Source organism: Entamoeba histolytica, genomic scaffold (assembly GCF_000208925.1).
Source record: "Entamoeba histolytica HM-1:IMSS scf_1104750518823 genomic scaffold, whole genome shotgun sequence".
Taxonomy (NCBI): domain Eukaryota; phylum Evosea; order Mastigamoebida; family Endamoebidae; genus Entamoeba; species Entamoeba histolytica.
Window position 1 is genome coordinate 71,077 of NW_001914892.1, and position 24,891 is coordinate 95,967.

Sequence of the window (24,891 nt, forward strand, 5' to 3'; positions counted from 1 at the left end):
TCTTCTTTTTATTTTTCCTTTTAAAAATAAAATTATTTATGATAATAGAGATAAACAAAAAAGAATCTTATCTTGAAATAAATAAGATATATGGAAAGTGAGTGTAAAACATATAATATTCCTATTGAATTAACCCAACAAGAAATTAACATTTTCAAAGTATTAAATAATACCAAACAATATTTCAATTTAAGTTGTACAGTCAGAGTTGTTGGTGGATGGGTTAGGGATAAAATACTTAAAAAAAATAGTCATGATATTGATATTACTTCTGAAGGAATAAGTGGTGTTCAATTTGCTCAATACGTTACTCAATATCTTCAATTACAAGGAATTAATACAAAATTACTCACAAACAGAGAACAAACAGAACATTTACAAACTGCAACTACTACTATTTGTGAGTTACCAATTGATTTTGGAAGTCCTAGAGCAGAAGAATACAAAGATAATAGTAGAATACCAGAAATTAGAAAAGGAAGTATTTATGAAGATTGTATTAGAAGGGACTTTACTATTAATTGTTTATTTTATCGTATTGAAGATGGGATGATTGAGGACTATACAAATGGATATGAAGATTTAGTGAATAAAATAATTCGAACACCAATAGATCCAATACAATCTTTCACTGATGATCCACTAAGAGTCTTTAGAGGGATTAGGTTTTCTGCAAAATATGGGTTTAAGATAGAAGACAATACACTAAATGCTATGACCAATCCAACAGTATTAAGAGGAATGAACAAAATTAAAAAAAGTAGAAGAACACCTGAATTAAATAATATTTTAATATCTTCACATCCTTCATACGGATTTCATGTATTTCAGTATTGCCATTTATTAAAAGAAATTTTAATAACAGAAGAAAGTAACGAATGTAATTGGGAAATGGTTCAATTAAATAGTGTTCCTTTAATGTATTGTTGTGAAGAAGTTTTTAATTCAATTAACCAAGTTAAAGATGACACAGATATGCTTAAACACCTACTATTAACTGCACTTTGTTACTCATTCAAAAATGATACTTTTTTATTAAAAAAAAAAGAATTACCAATGATTCCAAATATCATTATAGAAGGTCTTAAATTTACATCAAAAGAAAGAGAGAAAGTAGATAATATTATTGAAGGAGTTAATTTATTAAATCAACATAATTGTAAGTGTGAAAGATTGTACTATGGAAGGTCAATGTTAAAAAGTAAAGAAATGTGGAAGGCATCTATTATATTATATTGTTGTCTCAATTCTCATTTTACAATTCCTAGTTACCCAAATATTAATTTTAAAATTCAAATAGAACCGAATTTGCTCCAAACTGTTCAACATCATTTTGACTTAATTTATCAATTACAACTGGATAATATCTGGTTAATTACTCCTGCAATAAATGGTAGTCAAATTACACAATTGTATCAAACAAAAAAAGGAAAATGGGTATCGACAGCAATTAACTCTTTGATTGAGTATCAAATATCAAACCCAACATATACCTTAGAATCATGTAAAGAATTTTTGCTTCAACACCAATTCGATAAGTACTAATAGAATATTTAGTTATATATAACGTTTTTAAAGAAACTAAAAAATCCTGACAGAATAAATACAACAGAGACCTTTAAAAATAAAATAATATTTATAAAAACATTTTTATAAATATTAAGAAAGGAATATTGTCTAAACGTAAAATACGCTTCAAATACCTAAAATTTAATATGAATTTAGTTTATTAAAATAGGTAAAAATAGAATAAATAATAAAAATACAAAACAGAAGAAGAATCTATCGATTTAAAAAGATTATTCTATCATAGTTGTGATTGAACGATTATAACTGAATAAAAGGACTTTGTTAAGAATCTAAGGGAAACAATATATATATATCAAATGTATTTATAGAACATAGAATATTTAAAGATTGAACCTCATCTCATTGACCATTCATAATAAACATGAGTATCCAATGGAATTTCAAATTGCTTAGTCAATTTAATGAAGAAGAATATCAACAAATTTATGATATGAGAGATGAAGTCTTTGCTTCAGGTGGAGAACAAGACCTTGGTCATCCTCCAATGGATGAAATTGATGAATATTGTTATCATTCTTTTTCATGGGGAGAAGAAGGACTTCTTGCTTATTGTAGAGTTATTCAAGAAGGTGAAAATTTATATAGAATTGCCCGTGTTCTAGTTCATAAAAGAGCAAGAGGACAAGGTATGGGACAAAAATTAATCAATTTTACTTGCAACCAAATTAAAGAATATTTTAATGGAAAATTAGTTACATTAGATGCTCTAGAATATATTCATAGAATGTACTTAAAAGTTGGGTTTTATCTTACTGGTGAAACAACAGATTTTAATGGTATTCCAGCTGTTACAATGAATAAAGAATTATAATAATATATTTTTATGTTATATAAAACGATTTAATTTTTTTTTAAATATAAATATTGATATACATAACATAAAACAAATGAAATTAGTTGATTATTGGTGGTGATTCTGAAGTAATGCTTGAACTTCTTTTACCAATAAATAATCCCCTACGAGCTCTATGATCTTGTTGTGGAGATGGCATTAAATCTAATTTTGCTTGATGTTGATTGAGGAGTGTTTGAATTTCAAATAATTCAGCTTCAAGATGAGAAAGGTCTTGTTGGAATTGTTTTTCTTTCTTTTTATTCATTTCGTTAAAGAGAGAATAAAAAAAATACAAAAGTTCTTTAAAAAAAAAAAAAAGAAAATATAATTTTATTTTAATTAAAATTTGTTTTAAAAATCAACTAACCTTTTCCTTGTGTTTTATTGGTTTGCTGGTACATCAAAAGCTGGGTTTGGCTCGATTTGGACTTGACTTTCATCAATTTTTCCTGAAAAGAAACGGGATAAAGTAGCTCCAATAATTCCTCCAACAAGAAGAGTGTTACCAATAAGGTAAATGAAAAATCCACTGCATAATGATTTAGAAATTATATGTAAATTATTACCGTCATCAAAACCAGATCCAGAAACTCCAATAATAAGAACAATTAAAGAAATAAGATTAAATACACCAATAATACTTGAGAAGAAAACTCCATAAATTAATGAGAGTAAAGAATCAGATAACATTGGTAAGAAAGAGAAGAAAGAACTAAGTTTGTCATAGTAATAACTTAAATTCTTTGTTACACCTGTTTGAGCATCTTCTGGACTGAAGAATCCATATAATTCAATTAAAAGATAAGATACTGTAAAAATAAGACTAAATGAAGTTAATACAGTAACTATAAGATAACAACTATATTGAGATGAAAAATGTGGAAGGTTATTAAAGAAGGCTTGGTTTCCTGAATAATACACACAAGTGTGTTTAGTAAATTCAGTATCAACATCAACACAGAATGAAATTAAATGGCTTGAATAATAACTAACAGTATGATCTTTTTCATCAATGTCTCGTGTTGCTACCATTGGTAAAAAGAATGATAATAAAACAAGAATCATTCCACATTCAACAACTAAAACTAAAAGATGTGAAATAGTTGAAAGTCCAAATTTCATTAATTAAATTAAAGTTCCTTTATTATTTTAAATTTTTTTTAAGATTTAATATATTGATAAAATACTATTTAATAATAATAAAATATTATAAAATATAATAAATTTAAAATAACAAGAGAAAAAGAAAGAAGAAGAGAAAAGTTGAAAGAAGGTAAAAAGAATGTTCAAACAAAACATTGATTTACAGAATGAATAGAAGAAAAAGAATTAAAAGACGTATATTAAAAACCACTTATTACTTCTTGAATTAATTCAATGACTATAAACAATTAGTTAATAATTTTATATTTCTTTTAATAATTAATAGAAAAATAACAAACATTTTAATACCATTGTTGATTCTTCTTCTCGGTCACACCATTCTAATAACAATTTAAATAAATCATCACACTGGAAAAATAACCTTTTTATTATATCATTAACTGGTTGTTGATTCATTTTACATTCTTCTTTTTGTTGTAATGCTTCTCCTAATTTATTTCTAGCTAAATTAAATACAAATTGTTCAGGATTAACAGAAGTATTTTCAGGTATTTTTTGTGAATAATATTCAATATATTGATTGTAATTAGATTTTATATCATTCCACTGAATTGGTGTAGCTGCAAATGACTCAAGTTTCTTGGCATATTTTCCTAATGTTCCTGAAAAACGATACAATAACCCAAGTAATTCTGCATGAGAAATTGATGGTGGTATGTTTTCTATAATAATACGAATAGCACTATTAACTGAATTCCATTGTTCAACAGCAACCATCATTGCAGGAAAGTGTGGTGAGGCAGATGGGACTGAGATAGTTAATTTTGTAACATCAAGAAGACGTGCCATCTGTTAAGAAAAACCAATAAAATTAAAGAAGTGAAATTGAAAAAAAGTTCATCAAATTTTTTATTTTGTTATATAAAACGTTTTTAATAATAAAAATAAAAAACTGAAAAAACAATATAATTTAATGACACTTACTCAAACAACACTAAATGATATTGAAAAAATGTTAATTGAAACTGCAAATCAAGCAAAAGAGATTTATGACATTTCTTCTGATTTTCAAGAAAGTAATAAAAACAGATTACCGAAATTAGTTGAAAAGTTTGATCATTCATTAGGACAGTTAAATGAATATTGTGGAACAGTAGCTGCTGATGTAAAAAAAGAATTGGTTCTTCCTTATCAAGTTTTAAAAGATATTGATGATGGATTTAAACCAGATTCTTATGGAAAAGAATGTGTTGATATGTTTAGAGCAAATCATAGAAATGAAAGAATTAGAAGTGAAGGATTAAATAAACTTTACACATATTTATGTGATGAAATACGTGCTAACTTTGATTCAGAATTAGCAGAAAATATAATAAAAGAAGCAAATGCAGATTAAGTTCATTTGTTTATTTCGGTAATATTTTTATATTTTAAAGTAATAATGTATTAAAAGAAACTAACAATCAATTTAATCTACTTGTTTTAAAAAAGATAATAAACTTGAACGTGTTTCTTGAGCTATTTGAGATTCAGTTTTTGATTTCTTTTTTATTTGTTTTACTAAATTTTTTCTAAAAGCATCTTCCTTAGGAAGTGGTGAGTTAGACTTAAATTTTTTAGGCTTACTTTCTTTTTCTTTTTCTTCTTTGTTTTTTTGATTATCTTTTACTTTTTTTCTTTCAATAATTTGTTTCTTTGTTAAACTTTCAATTTTCGTTGGTACTTTATCCAAAAGAATTGTTGAATATTTTCCACAATTATGACAGTAACTTTGTATAACAACTTTATGTTTTACTTCATTCGTTTTAATTAATCCCATTTTTATTGCGTGTTTTCTTGATATTATTTTTATTGAATCATCTGGAAAACGAAGCATACGATAACACAAATTACATGTTAATGGTTCAAATTCATTATCATTTGTTGGGCTAAGATAGATTTGTTGAAATTGGTATAACCCAGATGCAAAAAGTTTGTTAAGACTTCTCATATAGTCTTTAGCTAATATGTTCATTAAGTATTATTATAATAAGATAAAATCAGTAAGTTTTATTTTTGAACATAACAAAACAAAAAAAAAACAGGGTTATTGCCAAAAAAAAAGAAAATGCTAAAGATTATAAAAGAAGAGAGGTAAGATAACCTTTAAGGAATTGTTGTAGCATTAACGAGTGTCATCAAAATGCATCTTACCGAGATAATAATTATGAGGATTAGATATAATCTTATCATTTTTCATAAATCTATTAATAGAATGTTTTAAAGCACAAAAAACAAAAAAAATAAGTCGAACTAAAAAAGATCCCATAGATAAAAGATATGACACAAGTAATTCTTCGTATACATTTTATCTTTAAAGATAATACTAGTCCAACAGCCTCTGTTGATTTAGTTAAATCAGTTGCTGTATTAGATACTGATACTGCTGCACAAATAGTTGATAAAGCTTTAGATAAACTTCCAGAGCGACCACAAGGAGAATTTATTTTATGGCAACCAACACGACATACACTATTTCTTCCAAACCAAATTCTTGCAGCTGCTGGTTATGATTCTACCGAGACACTTGATATTAGACCATTAAATCAACGATTTAAATTTGAGTTAATTGATAAGACTATTAAGACATTCCAAGTTAATGTTACTTTAACAGTAGAGAAGTTACTCCAATTTATTGGAGAAAAGGTTAATATTCTTTATACTGATGAATATGGATTAAAGGTATATAATGAATCAACAAAGAAAGAAAGTAATCAATGGCTTGATCCATTAAGAGTATTTTATGAACAAATTAATTCAGAAGACCAGTTATTAATTCGTTTGAAGAAGAGGTTCTATTTCAGAGATAGAAATGTCAATGATACTGACCAACAACAACTACATTTATTATATACTGATTGTACCTTTAAAGTTATTGAAGGAATGATTCCATTTAATATGGACCAAGCAATTCCATTAGTTGCATTAAATTGTCTTGTAGAATATGGTTCTTTTGATGAGAGATATGGTGATATAGATTTAAATCCAAAAGGACTAGAAAAGAGATTACCAGATATCAAGAAATATTTCCCAGAGAATTGCAAAAAAAAAGTTACAGCAAAACAACTTCTTGCTGTTATTAAAGAATGGAAGAATAAAAGTATGACAACAAAACAAATGCAAGCTAAGTATCAATATTGTCAACTTGTAATGCATGAAAAGACTTATGGACTTGATATTTTCAAAGTTCGTATTAGAAAAGTTGGTAAAGCAAAAGAAATTCCAAAAATTTTTGGTATTTGTAAAGATTATGTATTATTAGCTGATGAAGATGGTGGAAATCAAGAAATTTGGGTTATTTCAAAGATTGCACGTTATGCAGTTGGTAAGAATGTCTTTATTCTTGATTTAGGTAATCACTCAACTAATTATATTACATTAATTACTGAAGAAGGTGATTTAATTTCTGCTACACTCTCAGGATATATTGACTTAATTACAAAGAGAAAGAAAGAGGCACAACTTGCAGAAAAAGATGTTGAGCCTGAATATTCTATTACTGACAAAATTGAAGATGTTCCTACTGGAGTTGATAATACTAAGAAAAAGAAAGCAGTTCCTAAAGTTTCTCAAACTGCCCAAGTTGCTCAAGTTGTTTCTCAAAGTGATACACAAGAACAAGTTCAATTATGTGTTGATAAATATCAACAAATGACATTTGAAGAAACAAGTGTTGAGCCTGTTCAATTTTCTGCTGAAGTTATGGTTGAATCAGCTCAATCTATTGGACAACTCGTTTCTGATTTGTATTCAACAGATAAAGCTACTGTTACTAATGCTTTAAATGAATTAACTATACAAACTGATGCATTGTTTACACAATTTTGTGCATCAAAAAGTGTTGATTTTGGTAGTTGTGTAATGAACGCTGATGAAGATGAAGAACAATTATTAGTTGCTTGTCGTCAAGCTACAGAGTCTGCACAAGAATTAATTGAAAGTCATGAAAATGGACTTCAAACTGCTGTATTAATTGAATCAAATGTTCAAGAAGCTGAGATTTTAGCACCAGAAATGTTTGTATTACAAGCTTCAGTTGTATCAGTTCAAGCTATGTGTGGACAAGCTACAGTAAATGATAATGGATCACAAATGTTATTACATGAATTGTCAAGAGCTGTTGGAGAAGGATTATTTGATCTTGCTGCTATGTCTGTTGAAATGAATATTCAAGGAGAGAAAATTGTTGAAGCTAATAAAGCTCTTGTTACACTTGGACAAAATGAAATTGCTGCTATGCGTCTTCTTGCAGTTACTTCAAGTGAAGAAGGATGTCAAAAATTAATGGGAGAAATGAAGAATACAATGGATGTATCACTTGCTAATTATCTTTCATTAATAGAGTCATATGGAGTTTTACAAGAATCACCTGAGATGCAAGCTTTATATGAACAAGTTAATACAATTAAAATGAATTGGGATGCATTAATGGCAGGAACTCAAATGAGTGGAGTAGATGCAGAAAAAGATTTACTTTCAATGATTCAAAATTTGTCAGCTGTCTTTAATGAATTAGCACAATTAAGTGATCCATTAGTTACTCCAGTTCAAGTTGAAATGAGTATTGATAATTTAGAAGATATTCTTGAGAATACAAAAGAAACATGTAAGAGTGTTGCTAAAGCTAAAATTGATGAAGGTAATCAAGAACAGGTTGCAGTTATTTTAGATGACTTTAAAGATGTTGTACAAAAATTCTTTGTAATTAGAGATAAACTTGAGAGTGGAGAAAGAGGTGAACTTGTAGAAGATGATTGTATTTTAATGAGACAAGCTATGGAAAAACTAATGGAAGGATGTGGAATGGAAGAAGTTGGAGAAAATATGCAAGGACTTGCACTTAATTCTATGACTAAAACGGCTGTGGCTCGTAGAATTGCTCTTGCTGCACAAGTTAGAAGAGTTATTAAAAATGGACATATTAAAGATAAAAACATTCAAAAACAAATGTTAAAAGTTACTAGATCAATGAATGAACAAGTAGAAGAGATGCTTAAATTATTATCATTACCTGTAGATGAACAAGGTGCTCAATTACCAGAAAAATGTAAAGAATTTGCACCTAAATCATATGATTTAATTGTTGAAGTTTTAGAAACACTTCCATTAATTGAAGATAATTCTTCACGTAGTGCTCTTGAATTTGCATGTAATGAAGCTGAAAGAGCAACATTTGATATGGCTCGATTGAATAATTTATTCAATAACACTAAACAAGCTCGTAAAGAAGTTGTTGTTACAAAGAAAGAAGAATTTGATAATATTGAAAATGAAATTGAATTATTACTTGGAGAACTTGTTGCTGAAGACTTTGAAGTCCAAACAGTTAATGTAGAAGGTGTTAGAAGTAAGGCTAAAAGTCAAATTGAGGAGTCAATTAAAGCCATGGCTGATCCATTAAAGAAGATAAGAGAAACACCATTAGAAGATCTTCCTGCATTATTTGAAAAGATTCAAGCACAAAACAGAAAGAATTATAGAGCAGTTAAGGCTTATGCAAGTACTGCTAAAAAAGGTGATTTCAGAAAAAGATTGTTAGATGCATCAAAAAGACTTGCTGATCAAATGAAAGGAGTTGTTGACTTATCTTTAGAAGAACAATATGATGAAATTGCTAAGAAACAAGCCGAATTAGCAGACATTTGGGCTGAAATGGATGAGGTTATGAAAGATATTGTATTAGATGATGTTGTTGAACAACAAGAAACTAAAGAAGAAGAGATTCAAGATGCTGCAACAAAAGAACTTGTTGGAGCAGCTAATGTTATTAATAATGCTTTAGGCAAAATCAATGCTGCTCTTGAAATAGCTAAAAAGAAGAAGGAGGAAAAAGAGAAACAATTACAAGCTGAGCAACAAGCTGCTTATGAAGCTGCTGTTGCTGCTAATGAGGCAGCAGCTGTACCAAGAAAAAGAACAGCACTTGTATTGGATCAAACAGACATATCTGTTGCTATCTTAGAAGAAGCACAAACATTGATTAACTTTACTTCTGATTTGATTTCAAATGCTACAGTAGCACAGAAGAATATCACTAAAGAAGAAACAATTAAAGAAAAGAAAGATGTTTATAACCGTGATGCCAATTGGGAAGAAGGTCTTATCTCTGCTGCTAAGACAGTCACAGGTTGTATCCAATATTTAGTCAAAGCTGCTAATGATCAAGTCATTCATAATAAACCAAGTGAGGCTATGTTAGTTGCTTGTGCCAAATCAGTTGCTGCTAATGCTATGCAATTACAAGCTGCTTCTATGGTTAATTTAGCTTTGGATGATCCTATGAGGGATAAACTTGCTTCAACAATTAAGAAAATTACTGACTCACAATCCGCATTTGTTAAGACAGTCTCACAAGGTGCTGATGCTCGTTCAGAAGTTGCACCACCAAAAGCAAGAAATGCACAACAATTAAGAATTATGCTTATGGAAGCTTCAGTCAATATTTCTAATATTGAAAAAGAATTACAACAAGCACAAGAAGAGTTGTTAAGAATGAGAAGAGCTCGTTATGGTAATGCTAAGAAACCAATTCCATCTAGTGCTTCTTCTGCTAGAAGTGTTCCAAAAGTCCCTGCATCTAAAACAAACAAAGTTGGTGGATATGGTGTTTCTAAAAGCACTACCACTACAACTAAACCAAATACCACTACAACTAAACCAAATACCACTACAACTAAGCCTAGTCCTGCCACTCCAGCTAGAGGTGGATTTTTAGCTAACAAACAACGACCTGCTGATCAACAAGCTGCTCTTAATGATGTTGTTAATGCTGCTGCTTCTTTAAATGCTTCAACAGGAAATGGTAATACAACCCATACTGAAACACTAAATAAACCAGCCAATCCCACACACCCAAGGGCTAATGGATTCATTGGTAGAACAAGACCAACTCCAAAACCTGAGGAGCCTAAACAAGAAGAAACAGTTAGTCGTACTACTCCATTAAAGCCTCAGAGTTCAAATAGTTCTGTTCAAGATAAACCACATGTTGGTGCACTTAAATCTACTCCTTCAACTGATAAGCCTGCTGTCCCACAACGTAATTTCAAAGTATCACCAAGAGTCTCACAAAAACCACTCCCTGTTGAAGAAAGCAATGGTCCTTCTAATGAATTAGCTGCTTTATTGGCTAAGAGAAGACAAAAGGAATAAATCAAAATTATCGTTTAATTGCATTCGTTTAATCAAAGAATTTTATTATTTATTTTTTAAAAAAGAGAAAAATAAAGAATAACAATGAATTTGATTTATTTAATAGAATCTTTATGAGAATTTCCTTTTTTATTTCTTTTAAATCTATGATATAAATAAGTAATTTATTTAAGAAATGGTATTTATTACTTTATAGAAATAATCTAATAGAATTTTAAAAATAACAAACAATACAAAACCTTTTTTGGTTTTATCATCAGGTTGTAATGAATTATCAATTTTCTTTCCTGTAATAAAGTTATTATCTCTTCTTCAATGAAATTAATATAAAACAAACTAGATAAAGTAGGGTTTTCTTCGTGTTTCAATAGATAAACATCAAAAGGAATTTTTTGATATTTATCTTCAAGGACAGTAGAAAAAGGCTTTGTTAATTCTAATTTAGTTTGCAGTTCAAGATTTTCATTCTGAATTTTATTTAATGACTTTTGTAATTTTAAGAATTGTTTTTCTAATGTTTTTATTTCATTTTTTGTACGATCTAAAATTGCAATTGACTTACACATTTGAGTGTTGTAGTCTTCATTATATAAATTAATTGAGTCCATTAACGAGCGATAGATTTGATAATCGTCTAATACAAAATGACATGCTCCAACAAGATCAATTAAATCATCTCCGATTCTCCTTGGAAGAAAGTCAAGAGTAGTTAATATGTTTTCTTTAATAATTACAATAAAAGTATTGAAGTCATGATGACACTGAATTGTATCAATTTGATATTTTTCTTCATAAGGTTGTTTAAGTAAGTATGATAATATATCATTACAAGGATCTGGATTAGATATAAGTGGAATAATTTCAAACAAAAAGTTATCTTGTGGATGACAATCACTGGAATGTAAATTTTCTAAAGTCATTCTAAAGAAATTTAAACGATATCTATTATTGATATAATCAATGGAACATGCACCTGGAATATATTTTTCTGCGTTTGTGATTAATGGAGATAAGGTATAATTATAAAATAATTCTCTGAATACACTTTTCACTATATCTCTTTTATTTACTCTGTGAGAACGTAATATTGCACTAATTGACTGAATTAGTTGTGAAAAGTGTTGTGGTAAATCTTGACAATTATTTGATAAGTTATCATTACATTGAGAAATCAATCTAACTAAAAAGTCTTGAAATGCTTTATAATCTTCTCTTGATAATTGACATTCATCATCAAAAGATAATGACTGAATACCTGAAGAAAGACTTATTCTTCTTGATTGAGGTTTAACTAATTCTTCTAATGATGGTTTTAAACTAGCAAGTAAATAATTCATCAAGAATTCCTTGGCATATGCATGATATAATTGTAAAAATAATGAGTCAGGAGTAAAGAACGTATTTGCCTCTTGTCCTTTATTACATAATTCTTTTTCAAAAGCCCAAGTAAATAATGAGTTCATTCTTCCATGATGAAAATAATACATCATAATTTCATGTGCATTTGTTGTTGCCTCTTCACATGGAGAACGGATAATAAGTGTTTGGGTAAGTGCTTCAAGTAAAACATGGTCATTAGAAAATAACAAATTGTCAAATTGCTCCTTTATTTTTGGATCAGTTGGTTGAAATTCTAAAGATTCAATAAATCGAGGAGATGGTAAGTCTAAAGAAGGAGGTTGTATTTCTTCAGTCATTAAAAAGAGAATTAGAAATAACCTTTTCAAGTTTTTAATTTAAAATAATAAAAGAACTATTAAGTTAAACTATTAAAACTCAGATATTAAATGAGCGGACAAAATGCATGGTCTGAGAAATATCGTCCAAAAACACTTGATGATGTTCAAGGACAAGAAGAAGTGATCAAGTTACTTAAATCTTCACTGAATAGTGGATTACCAAATTTATTATTTTTTGGACCTCCTGGAAGTGGAAAAACTACTTCAATACTTGCTGTTGCACACGAACTATTTCAGGGATATTTTAAAGAACGTGTATTAGAATTAAATGCTTCTAATCAAAGAGGTATTGAGATGGTTAGAACGACTTTAAAAAATTATGCTATGCAAGATGTTACTCATTACGATGGAACTCCTGATTATAAATTAATTATTTTAGATGAATCAGATGCACTTACCCCAGATGCACAAACTGCATTAAGAAGAATGATGGAAGATTTTACAAAAAATACTCGATTTTGTTTAATTTGTAATTACATCAGTCGTATTTTACCACCAATTTCATCTAGATGTATTAAATTCAGATTTAGTGCATTACCAAAAGAAATAGTATCAAATAGGTTACAAATGATTTGTGAAAAAGAAGGATTTTCTGTTACAAATGAAGCTATTCAAGCTGTTTCTATATTGAGTGAAGGTGATTTACGTTATGGAATTGGATTACTTCAAAAATTATCACAAGGTATAAATCATTCTGTAACACCACAAGACATTTCTAATGTTGCAGGTGTTGTTCCTTCAAAAGAAATCACTGAAATAATTCATTTATGTCAAAATGGAAGTGTAAATGATTTATATTTAAAGGCAATGTCATTAGTTGTTGAACAAAACTTTTCAGCTGATTCTATTCTTTCACAACTGAGAGATGTTTATATTGAAGACTGTGTTAACTTAACTAATCAAGAACGATGTTTATTCTTACAGTTAATAGCACAGTCTGATGCTACTTTAATAGATAAAACAGACCCTTTGTTTACTATCTGTGCATTATTATGTTCATTATTTAAGTTTTATCACAAATTAACATTAAGTCCATAGTTTAATTCTTTTTTATTTGTTAGTTTTTTACTTAACTTTTAGGAGTTAAAAAGTTTTAATTGTTTGAATGACAACATAATGTTTCAATTTTTAATAGTATTTTACTTTAGTATTATGGTTAGATATGAAATAAAATATTTAATTAATTAATTCCATCTCTTACTTTTTTCATTAATAAAATACAATTTAATTATGATGTGAATATATAAATTTAAAAAATGGTTATTGTTATATGACTAAAAAAAGTTTCATGAAATATTTATAAGAAGATAGTTGTATTATTTATAAATAGTATTGTTTTGGTCATGATTAGTCTTAATGAATATTTCTATATTCTTTATTAGTTATGAATTAAATTTAATGAAAGATATTTAATTAAATTATTACAATTTAATAATAATTATTATTATTTCCAATGTTGGACAATCCAATTCTGTGTTGTTTGTGAAAGAATGTCATCATCTAATTCTATTTTATAATACTGATCTCCTAATATTATTTTACATTCTTCTTCAATTTCTTTTTGCTAATTATGATAAATATTTATTAACATATATTTTGAATAAGAATAAAATTTAACTAACTTTAAGTTTTTTTGATAATGAAGAAATATATTGTTTCAATTGTTCTTCTTGGTATCTATTTTCCATGAAAAAAGAGGTATGTTTTTCACTTCCAATGCAGAGAACAGCAATGTCTTTTGTTTGAATTCCAAGTGAATTAAAATGTCTAATAGCTAATATCGTTGGGTTTGTTGTAATTGAAGTTAATGAAAGAGAATGAGTTGATGAAGTACATGTCTTATAACATAAGTCTTTGACAAAGTCTTGAGATTGAGAGGATTGAAGTTTATGATCATTATTATAATAAAATATTAATAACTTATTGTTCAATGTATTTACAGTATCATCTCCAAATAATTTCATTGCAACGCTTTGATAATATTTAATTGTATTTGATTCATTAGTATATTGAATTAAAGTAGGAAGGATATTTATCAATAATTCAATTTGATTTTTTAATAAACAACAAGCATTAAAAGATGTAAATCCAAAAGTACCTATTATATCACAACCATCTATTAAAAATGGATATTGTTTAATCAATTTCTGTAAGAATATTAATTGATCTAATATAGAATAGTCATGAGTTGTTTCAAGAACAATAATTCGATATTTTTTTAATTTTAATTCATCATTGCTTGGTTTGTTTATTTTTGAATCTGTTTCTGGTAATTGATTGTTTGACTTCATTTTATCAATAAGCTCTTGTTGTTGATTTATTAAATTAAGAAGATGAATCATTTTATCTTCAATTAAAACTTTCTCAACTGTTAATTTCGCAGCAGAACCAAATGCTTTTAATGGTTTAAAGAGAATTTTCTTTATTGAATTATGTCTTTTTCTTGGAGAAAAATTTCCTGTTGAGTTTTGTTCATTTAATTCAGATAATTCTAATGAATTATTTTCCAAAAAACTTACTGGTGTATTGGATTCAAGTTCTTTTTGTTCATAATTGTTTAAAAGTTTAATTATTATATCAACATGAGGAGATTCAATAGCATAGTTCATAGGTAATTTTCCACATGTTGTTTCAATGATAACTTGTGCACCTTCTTTAAGTAGTAATTGAATTGCTTTAATATTACCTACTAAACATGCAAGATGAAGTGCTGTTTCACCATTCATATTTTGTTTGTTAACATAAGAACTATTATTGATAATAATTTCTCTCATTAATTCAAGGTATAGTTCACCTGTTCTTTGTACAAGAAGATGTAACAACGTTGTTCCATGATCATTTACAACATTAATATCAGCACCAACTTCTATAAGAAATTCTGTGATAAAATCTTGTTTATTTTCAATAGAAGTAAATAAAAGTGTTGACCCAATAACATTTTTTACGTCTACATCATTGGGAAAAGTTGAAACAAGAAATTTAACTATGTGAAGATGTCTTAAGAGATTAATAAAAAGTTATATTAAAAAAAAATAACTAACAAACCCCAACGCAACAATGCAATGATATAATTTATTAAATCCTTTGCATTTTGATAACCAAGTTTTACAATCTAAAACAGTTAATAATTCCATTGCTTCTTCTTCTTTTCTTTGAAGAAGTAATCCTTGGATATAATTAACAAGTGACTCTTTATCATTCACAAGTAATTCTAATCCAAAATGAAGTGGTTTATTTGTTTCTTTTTCCATTTACATAGTTTTTTTTTAGTTTTGATTGTTTTTATTAATGGAAAAAAATCTCGTTTTTTGTGTCAATTTCTATATTTTCGTCTTTTTTCTCTTCAAAACTAGAACTTTGCTTTCTTTGTTACTTTATGTTTTCTTCTCATCAGCCTAAATCAATTGTTAAGCAAATGTCCCCTTTAGTTACCCCTTTACATTGTATTAACAATGAAGAATCAACCTACAAATTCCCCTCACCTATCAAAGATATTGTATTTTCATCATCTAACATTCTTTATGTCACTGAAACAGATGACCTTTATGCTTCTGGTCATGTCTTTGATCCTACTTCAAGAGGAAAAGTCTCTCTTTTCTCACAATCATTTACAGACAGTGCAAAACCTGATGATATCATTAAAATACCACAAAAAATAGAAGGAGTTCCTAAACCAATTGATAAGGTATCAGTGGGAAGTTATTTTTGTGTTGTGTTAAGTAAAGGAAAGTTATATTCATGGGGTGCATATGAAGGTGGACAATTAGGTATTCAAGAAGTTTTTAATCCATCTAAACCAGAGTCAATTCCACAAATAAATGATATAAAAGATGTTTGTTGTGGAGGGTATCATACATTAGCATTAAATATATGGGGAGAAGTATTTTCATGGGGTAAAAATGAATTTGGACAATTAGGTAGAATAAACACCTCGAAAAAAGAAATTCCATCTCAAATACCAACATTAAGGGGTTGTGTTGTTTCAAGGATATTTTGTGGAGGGTTTTGTAGTGCATGTATTACAGATCAAGGGATGGGATATATTTGGGGGAAACATCTTAAAATGAAAGAACTTAAAAGAATTCCTACACAACTTAATTTTAAAGGGTCATCAACTTCTTTTTCTTTTATTATTTCTATTGAACTAGCATGTAATGATATTTTTATTGTATTACATGATGGTAGATTATATAGATTTATTGATTTTGACCAATTTGAAGAACAACCAATTTTGTCTATTCTTGGAGTTACAAGAATAATTGGTGAAGATGATAGGGCAATTGTTGAATGTGACAATGAAAATGTTTATGAGGTTCTTTTAAAAGATGATGCTTCTTCTGTAAATATGTTAATGAAATCAGATGAACTTGGACAAAATTCAAATATTCATTCTATAATAACATATGGACCAACTATATTAATATTATATGAACAAAACCCACAATATATGTCTGCAAAGAAAATAGTGTTTTGTATGAAAAAGTTTTTAAGACAACTTGAAGGTATAATAAATATATACCTAGACCCTTTTGCAAATTTTGTTCAATTGCTAGATTCTAAACCTATTAGTAAAACACCTCATATTGGGTTAAGAAAAACACAATCAAGACTTTCTGTTTTAATTGCTCAACCTCAACAATCTATTTCAATAACAAATCCTAAAGAAGATGAAAATTTTATTGTATCACCTGAGGATATTCAAAAAATATTTTATGGAATAAAACCATTAGCTTATTCATTACCAATTATTCTTAATGGATTTCTTAAAAAATTAAATCAATGGACTTCAGAGAGTAGTTTATATGATGTTATTTGTTCTTTTCTTAGTTTAAATATTACAAGACAATTCATTAATATTTCTAATAATCTAGCTGAAAGTTTAACAACATTACAGATGATTAAAAAAAAGTCAAGTGATGTCCAACAATTTTTAAAGAAACAAGAACAATTCTTCAATCAATTTGAATTTGATGTAATTTTTGATAAGAAAAATGACCTTCCATCATTATTATTATTACCTATTAAATTTCTTCCTCAATTTTATTCATTAATAAAAGAATATCATAAATGTTTACCATCAAACCATCCTGATTTCATTCATATTAAACAATTATTTAAACAAATGGATAAATTATTATCAAGAATTAATGATTCTTTTCATCTTGATAATATTTTTGATATTGTTAAATGTTTTCCTGATGAAAATGGATCTGTTTCTATTATTTCAGGTACTGAGACAGAGTTAATAAATAGATTATATAATATGAATTTAAATGATCCAGAATATGTTGATATGTTTTTAATGTTACATAAAAAATTTATTTCAACTGAAACAGTCATTTTTCAATTAGTTAATGTTTTTAATGATGCTAATACAACTGAAGAAACAAAATCAAGTATTCTTTCAGTGTTTATTCAATGGACAAAAAGTTTTTTTAGTGATTTTGAAAAAAAACCAGAACTTATTAAAAAGATTAAGACAATCATTTCGTCACAACCAGAATCAAAAAAGAATCATCTTTTGATTTTAAGTATAAATAGTGTTGGAATTTCCTTAGCTATGAGAACAAGAACAAGAGTTTATCTTCCTATTCAATCTACAATAACATTATCATACCAGTATTTCATGACTGAACCAAATACTATTGCTCTTGCAGAGACATTAAATTCATTTAATTTAGTGTTATTTTCAAGAGTCACGTATGAAGAATTGATTGTAATGAATTATAATAAACAAGAAAATAAACCGTTAACTCCAAATATTCAAAATATGATTGAACGATTTAATTGGATTGGAAGTACTATTGTTAATTGTTTTAATGAATGTCCTAAAGGAGACAAAGCTCAATTTATTCAAGGATTAATATTATTTATGAAAAGGTTACAACAATTAAAAGATATTCATTTCTTAGTTTCAGTAGTTTATACACTTCCTAGACTTGATTTAGATTCTATTAAAAGTAAAAAAATTAGTGAAGAAGATAAAAATTATTTAAATGAGACAGAAGAATTATGTTCGTTTAAACAAAATTATAAATATCTTAGAGCGTATTTAAGCCAATTGGAAACACCGTATATCCCTTTTATAGGAATTCTAAGTAAAGATTTAATGCTTATCGACGAAGGTAATCCAGATAAATTAGGTGATGGAACAATTAATTTATATAAATGGAGAAAAGTATATGAATTAACCCAACAATTCCTCGATGCAAGACCAACCAACCCTTGTATTTCTTCTTCAAATGAACAATTACAGATACTTATCCAGAAGATATATTCTTTTAAATAGAATATAACCTAATTTTATTATTATTTCTTACATGATTTAATTTGGAATTACCAAGATGTAAATGGTGGTATGTTTTTTTGGTAAAATGAAAGCAAATTCTACTCATACCAAATTTATATGCTAGTTGAAGTAGTTTCATGAAGATGGCTGATTATATTAAGTTATTCGTCATAGTTTCATACTAACTACTAATGCTACATTTGACTATTTTTAAAGAATTTCATTTAACAATCTTCTTCTTTATTTATCTATTAATTGTTTTATAGAGTTTTAGACTTTGTTGTTTTTTATTTAATAATAGTCATTAACCTCTAAAAAAATAACTCATGAATAATTGAGTTTATTTAATTCATTAGATATTCTTGTTCAATACTTTAGTCTTTGGTTCTTATTATAATTTCGTTAATAATTTGTAATAACCAACATTTTTGAATAATTTATTGAGCATTTACTTAAAAACAATTGATATAATTTATTCAGATACAATCTTGTTGTAACTATCATTATATTCACAAGAATATTTATCATATATTTCTTTCTTTTATTATAACTCACACCATTTCTTATTCATTTCACTTCTATTTTTCTTGTTCAATACACTTATTGCTTTGTATTTGAAACGATAATATTTCTATTCATTTTCTCTATTCATATTCTATTCATTGAATTGGAATATCTCTTTATTTCATCTGTGAATATTCTACGGATATTCTACTCATTTATTAATTCACATCTTTTTTATACCTTTTTATTATTTATTTCAATTACATATTTTCTATTCTCTTCTTCTTTTTTTTCTTTTTACAGTCTTTTATTTCAGACATTATTTTCACTTTCACTTTCTTTTTCTTTTTTGTTTCTTTTATTCATTGTTCATTTTTATCTTTCTTTATTTTCTCATTTTCTTCTTCAATTCATCTTTATTTCTTTATTTCCTTCAATTTTCTTTATTTTTCATTCACATACTAACATATTCTCAATTTTTTCATATTTCTCAATCTATACTTTCTTTGTAATAACAACTCATTAGAATTTTAGTTATAATATACCATCTAATAAATGTGATACTTCAAATCTTTCACTCCATGTGTTTGTATTTTCTCATTTCTCTACATTTATTATTCTCTCTTACTAATTCTTTTTTATTTGATTTATTCTTTTTAATAATCATATTTGCTTCACATATTTTTGTTACTTTCTGTTGGTTTATTATTTTATTTTCAAAGCAAATTAATATCTCACTATGAGTTTTCTTCTTTCTCAATTCATTGATAGTAAATATTTTATTATTCATTTAAGGTAGTTGATGTATTTTATAGTCATTTTCTTTTTTCTCTAATTATTCTTTGAGACTTATTCTCATTAACTTTTCAAACACATTTTATAAAATCTATTTCACACTCTTTTATATTCTCGTTCAATTGTGTCATGTCACTTCTTCTATCACTTCTTTTCATCACATAATAACAACTATTTGAATCAAATCGCGTAATTTTCATTTTTTATACTTCTCATTCTATGTTTTAGTTTTCTTTTATTAACATATAATCTCAAATACTTTCATCATTATTTTCCATTCTTTTAATATTTTCATTATCTTCTTATCACATTCATTCATTTTATTAACAACAAATTACATTACTTAATTGTTATATGTGGATTTAAATATCATTCTATATTATTTTTGTGGTTTAATTTTTCTACTTTCATTTTCATAATCAAATTGTGTGAATTTCATTATTCTTATTTATTACTTTTGCTATTTTTGAACTATTCTACGTTTCTTCTTTAAATTTTCATCTTCAATATTATTGCAATCAACTCTTTTTCTTCCTATTATTTCTTTTTCTTTTACGTTTATTTTTTTTCTCATTATTCTTTTGTGGTTTTGTATGACTCTTCAATAACTATGTCATTTTGTTTGATTATCTTCATTTGAAGTATTTCTCATTCTTTATTTGTATATTTCTGTTCTAAACATTTCTGAGTTATTCATAGTATGTGATAAATATCTTCTTTAATTTCTTTATCATTATGTTCACTGCACTCTTTTCACTTCTTATTGGAATAATAATTTCATCAGACATTCTTGAATCAAATTGGTATTAAGTCTTACTTCATTCTTTAGTCTCAATCCTTCATTTATTCTCTTATTTTATCCGAGTATTTAATGTTTATTTCTTCAATTTCTTTCCATCTTGACTTTCTTTTTAATTTCATATTTTATTCTTCCATAACAACAACCTCTTTTTCTTCATATCACTTCTACTAACTCTCATTCTTTCAGTTATATTCTTTTTCTTCTTCTTTGGTTTTCAACTATTTTGCACTTAGTAACTTAAGTAGTATGGTTATTCTCTTTTGCTATACTAACTTTCTTCAGATTCATGTCTGTTAATGTTTTCTCTGTTATGTTCAATATCCTTTTTTATTTGATCTTCATCATTATCATTTATTATCCTGTTTCTTCTATAATTGTTTGTTGAATTTTGTTGAGTAGTTAAAGTTTCTGTGCTTTTCTTCACTGAACTTCTGTTATTTCATTCCCACTTGTTGGTTCTTCAATCAATTTCTTTGTTGTTCCTGTTGCATCACATAATCAATATATTATTTCATCTTCTTATGTTTTTTTTTTCTAAACCTCATTTCTTTGTTTTCTTCATGACATTTCTTTTCTGTGCTGTTATATTTCTTCTTAACTTCTTCATTTTTCTTTTAACACACTTTCTTTTTTTATGTTTATTCTTCATCGTTTCTGTATTCTTTTAATTTCATAACTTCTCTCAACGCCATTTTACCTCCTTTTTAGTCTCTTCTTTATATTTAATTTCATTAATGCCATGTTCATTAACAAACTATTTCATTCTTTTCATTCATTTTTATTTCTTTTTGACTGTTCAACATCATAAGAAAGTAGTTTTCTGTCTTTTCTTTTTTCATTTTCTCTCAATGCAATTCTATTTCCATTTGTTTACTCATTTTAGAATATCTTATTATATCTATAATTTGTTAATATAATCCATTATCTCTTTTCTTCTCTCTTTCAACTTTATATTTTATCTTCTCCCTTTCTCAGTTATTTTTCTCCATTCTTTCTTCTCTTGTAGATAAGAACAAATATTTCTCATAATCACTTTACTACATACTCTGAAAATTTATATGAATTGTATGCTTTGTTTCTTCTTTCTTTACCATCCATTTGTTCATTATATCTTTCATTTTTGATTATTGCTCTTTAATTTTGCTAATTATGTTTGTCAATATTCTTCATTGGATTTAGCCTTATTCTATTCTTCATGGTTCTTCTATTCTTTCACACCTATTCATTAATTTCTTTGTTTTGAACTTTCTTCTGTTTCTATTCCTCTTTCATAACTTCATCTCAATATTTCCTTAATTCTTAGCATATCTTCTATTGTATCTCCTTGTTCCTAACAATTCTTTGTTTCTTCTATATATGAACAAATAATTTTCCTTTGACACTCCTTTTTTGTTAAGTACATAAAGAATGAAGTGTTATAAAACAACTAATTAAAAATTAGTAAATTAAATAACAGTAACTCTTTGTTATTCTATTTTACTCTTGTCTGATTCTTGTTCATGAAATAGTTCTAAATTTCAGTACGTTTTTCATACAATTATTCAATATACCTTTTATCATTATTTCATATTGCATTTACAATGCATTGTTATTTTATCATGTTTACAGATTAATTATTAACTATTCTATTTATTGTAATTATTATTGTAATTACTTTTATTTTTTGTCTATCAATTTGTCTTATTTTGTGTTAAATAGTTTTTATACATTTCTACTTTATTAATAAATATTAATTTGAACTTTTTTTATCATGTACAATTATCATTTGTTATTTATTCTTATTTGTTTTATCTTCTATATAAATATATTTTTTTTTATAAAAAAAATTCGCTTTAATTTCATATTTAAATACATTGTTTATTTCTTTATTTTCTATTTATTCATTCTTTTTATTTTATATGTTATTTTAGTTATTCTATTCATTTATTAATTCGTGTTTAATTTGTATTTTTATTATTTACAATATAATTTATTATTTTGTTAGTATTTTATATTTACAAACAGTACACCATTTCATTTCTTATTTGATGTAGTTATTGATTTATTATTTTCATATCATTATATTATTTTATTTCATTGTTTAAATTCATTTCATTTCAGACTAATATTCTTCATTATTTTATATGTCAATTTTTTATCATTTCATTTTCATTCTATTTTCTTCATTGATTATTCATTTTCAATTTATCAATATAATTCTTTATATTTATTATTTCATTAATTTAAATATGTTGTTCTGTTTTGTGGATATTGATATATTTCTGATATATTTCTGATATATTTCATTATATTATTTCTATTATTTCTTTTACAAAATGTTTTATACATTCTCTTCATTCTCTTCATTTTCAAATTTTCATTCTTATTCTTTTTCATCATTTCTCTTATTTCATTCTCTTTAACTCACAATCCATTTATTGTTCTGAATATTTCAAGTATATAATAATCTCTTAATGATATTAGTTAATTTATTGTTTCATCTTTATTATTGTATATTCTATCTCTAATTATTCTTTTAGAGTTAATATTAGTTTCTTGAATCTTCTTTCTATCGTATATTTTAATTTTATATAATTTAATGTTTGTCACTGTATCACAAATACATTGTATCCGATTGTCTGATTTAATTCAATATTATTTCTGTTGTTGTAGTTTGAATTACTTTCATTCTTTTTATTAATATTTTCTACTTTATCTTTTGTATATTTCTATTTTATATTCATTTTCATTTTATCATTATTCTCTTATTTAAAGAAACATTGATATTTGTGTGAATTAAAATCATATACACTATAATTCAATTCATATTATCATTTGTTTTAATAGTTCTTTCATAATTATCAAACACTTCTTGTTATTTACTTAAATAATTATTCATTTAATTGTTTCAATGTTATTTTGATGAGCCACTTCAATTAATTTCTTCGAACCACACATGAACCTTTAAATCATCAATGTATAAATTATTATTTGTTTTATGTGAATTAATATCAATATCATCTAATCATTTGATATGATATTTTGTTTATTGACAAATAACAACAGAGAGAATCATCTTGTGATATTCATAATTTTAATTTTACATACTATAATTTATTATTGATTTTATATCAAATCTTAATCAACATATACTGAATATGCATTCACTTAAATAGCATATGACATTTTAAATATTAAAATATTTCAATGAATATTAGACATTATTGATTCACTAATTCATATATATTCTTTATTATAGAATATCTCATTCTTTCTTTCTTTTTTAACTTCTTTTTCTTTAATTCTTATATTCTTCTTAATGATGCATTATTTTGCTTCTAACAACGTTTATGTACACATTATTTGATTCTTATTTATTTGTTATTCAACATTATTTATTTATAATTCGTGTATAAGTTTAGTTTACTGATAGAATTGAATATTATCATTATCACCTTCAGAAAACTTATTTACCTATATTTTCTTGTGATTTCGAATAATAACAACTGTAAATTGATGTTTTCTTTCAAAATACAATTTATTTCACTATAGTTGCTTTGTAATATGTTCATATTTGGAATATACTAAATTTTTTCTCTCTATACATAATTATATAATTCAGTTAATATCTTTATATTCTATCAAAATTATATGATTTTCATGAAGTGTTTTTTTTCATCGAATAGTTGATTTCTTGTATTATTATAATTCACTTGTTATTCTTCTTCTTTCATTTTCTATTATTCTTCCATTATATTTATTATCATTTCTGTTTCTTTCACATGTTGGCAACGAAAAAAAGCAAATAATTGAAAAAGAAGAGAATGAAAGATATAAAAGAATAAAAAGAAAGTAAGAAGTAGAATATGATGAAGAAAGAATAAAAGTAGAAAGGAGAGAATATAAAAAGAAAGAAGATAAAGTGTAATAAAACAAAAGAGATGATAAAAGAAGAAAAGAAAGAAAAAAAATAAAGGATGCAAATTTTATTGAAACAAATAAAAAAAGCGCAAAATTTAATGATGCAAAAATTAATGATGCAAAATATTTAGCAACATATTTT

The 24,891-nt window shown here is 26.1% G+C and overlaps 11 protein-coding genes across 11 annotated transcripts; 6 read left to right on the forward strand and 5 right to left on the reverse strand.

The window, feature by feature from the left end:
• Nucleotides 1-90: 90 nt before the first annotated feature.
• EHI_167070 (tRNA nucleotidyltransferase, putative) lies at nt 91-1,545 on the forward strand (the record flags this gene model as incomplete). Its single annotated transcript, XM_649691.1, has 1 exon — nt 91-1,545. The coding sequence occupies one exon, from the start codon at nt 91-93 to the stop codon at nt 1,543-1,545; it is 1,455 nt and encodes a 484-aa protein (XP_654783.1).
• A 406-nt stretch (nt 1,546-1,951) lies between these two features.
• On the forward strand, nt 1,952-2,401 carry EHI_167080 (acetyltransferase, GNAT family; the record flags this gene model as incomplete). The annotated part of the gene is made up of 1 exon (XM_649690.1): nt 1,952-2,401. One exon carries the CDS (start codon nt 1,952-1,954, stop codon nt 2,399-2,401), a length of 450 nt encoding a protein of 149 aa, XP_654782.1.
• Nucleotides 2,402-2,761: 360 nt separating this feature from the next.
• On the reverse strand, nt 2,762-3,547 carry EHI_167090 (uncharacterized protein; the record flags this gene model as incomplete). The annotated part of the gene is made up of 1 exon (XM_001913541.1): nt 2,762-3,547. The coding sequence occupies one exon, from the start codon at nt 3,545-3,547 to the stop codon at nt 2,807-2,809; it is 741 nt and encodes a 246-aa protein (XP_001913576.1). The 3' UTR covers nt 2,762-2,806.
• Nucleotides 3,548-3,768: 221 nt separating this feature from the next.
• EHI_167100 (uncharacterized protein) lies at nt 3,769-4,378 on the reverse strand (the record flags this gene model as incomplete). Its single annotated transcript, XM_649688.2, has 2 exons — nt 3,769-3,806; nt 3,868-4,378. 2 exons carry the CDS (start codon nt 4,376-4,378, stop codon nt 3,769-3,771), a joined length of 549 nt encoding a protein of 182 aa, XP_654780.2.
• Nucleotides 4,379-4,502: 124 nt separating this feature from the next.
• Nucleotides 4,503-4,925, forward strand: EHI_167110 (uncharacterized protein; the record flags this gene model as incomplete). Its single annotated transcript, XM_649687.1, has 1 exon — nt 4,503-4,925. One exon carries the CDS (start codon nt 4,503-4,505, stop codon nt 4,923-4,925), a length of 423 nt encoding a protein of 140 aa, XP_654779.1.
• Nucleotides 4,926-4,997: 72 nt separating this feature from the next.
• Nucleotides 4,998-5,543, reverse strand: EHI_167120 (uncharacterized protein; the record flags this gene model as incomplete). Its single annotated transcript, XM_649686.1, has 1 exon — nt 4,998-5,543. The coding sequence occupies one exon, from the start codon at nt 5,541-5,543 to the stop codon at nt 4,998-5,000; it is 546 nt and encodes a 181-aa protein (XP_654778.1).
• Nucleotides 5,544-5,848: 305 nt separating this feature from the next.
• Nucleotides 5,849-10,720, forward strand: EHI_167130 (filopodin, putative; the record flags this gene model as incomplete). The annotated part of the gene is made up of 1 exon (XM_649685.1): nt 5,849-10,720. One exon carries the CDS (start codon nt 5,849-5,851, stop codon nt 10,718-10,720), a length of 4,872 nt encoding a protein of 1,623 aa, XP_654777.1.
• Nucleotides 10,721-10,815: 95 nt separating this feature from the next.
• Nucleotides 10,816-12,417, reverse strand: EHI_167140 (uncharacterized protein; the record flags this gene model as incomplete). Its single annotated transcript, XM_649684.2, has 3 exons — nt 10,816-10,864; nt 10,950-11,007; nt 11,058-12,417. The coding sequence occupies 3 exons, from the start codon at nt 12,415-12,417 to the stop codon at nt 10,816-10,818; spliced, it is 1,467 nt and encodes a 488-aa protein (XP_654776.2).
• Nucleotides 12,418-12,507: 90 nt separating this feature from the next.
• EHI_167150 (Replication factor C subunit 4, putative) lies at nt 12,508-13,497 on the forward strand (the record flags this gene model as incomplete). Its single annotated transcript, XM_649683.1, has 1 exon — nt 12,508-13,497. The coding sequence occupies one exon, from the start codon at nt 12,508-12,510 to the stop codon at nt 13,495-13,497; it is 990 nt and encodes a 329-aa protein (XP_654775.1).
• A 406-nt stretch (nt 13,498-13,903) lies between these two features.
• On the reverse strand, nt 13,904-15,710 carry EHI_167160 (ankyrin repeat protein, putative; the record flags this gene model as incomplete). The annotated part of the gene is made up of 3 exons (XM_649682.1): nt 13,904-14,023; nt 14,082-15,456; nt 15,505-15,710. The coding sequence occupies 3 exons, from the start codon at nt 15,708-15,710 to the stop codon at nt 13,904-13,906; spliced, it is 1,701 nt and encodes a 566-aa protein (XP_654774.1).
• Nucleotides 15,711-15,835: 125 nt separating this feature from the next.
• Nucleotides 15,836-18,748, forward strand: EHI_167170 (Ras guanine nucleotide exchange factor, putative; the record flags this gene model as incomplete). Its single annotated transcript, XM_649681.1, has 1 exon — nt 15,836-18,748. The coding sequence occupies one exon, from the start codon at nt 15,836-15,838 to the stop codon at nt 18,746-18,748; it is 2,913 nt and encodes a 970-aa protein (XP_654773.1).
• Between the last annotated feature and the right edge of the window lie 6,143 nt (nt 18,749-24,891).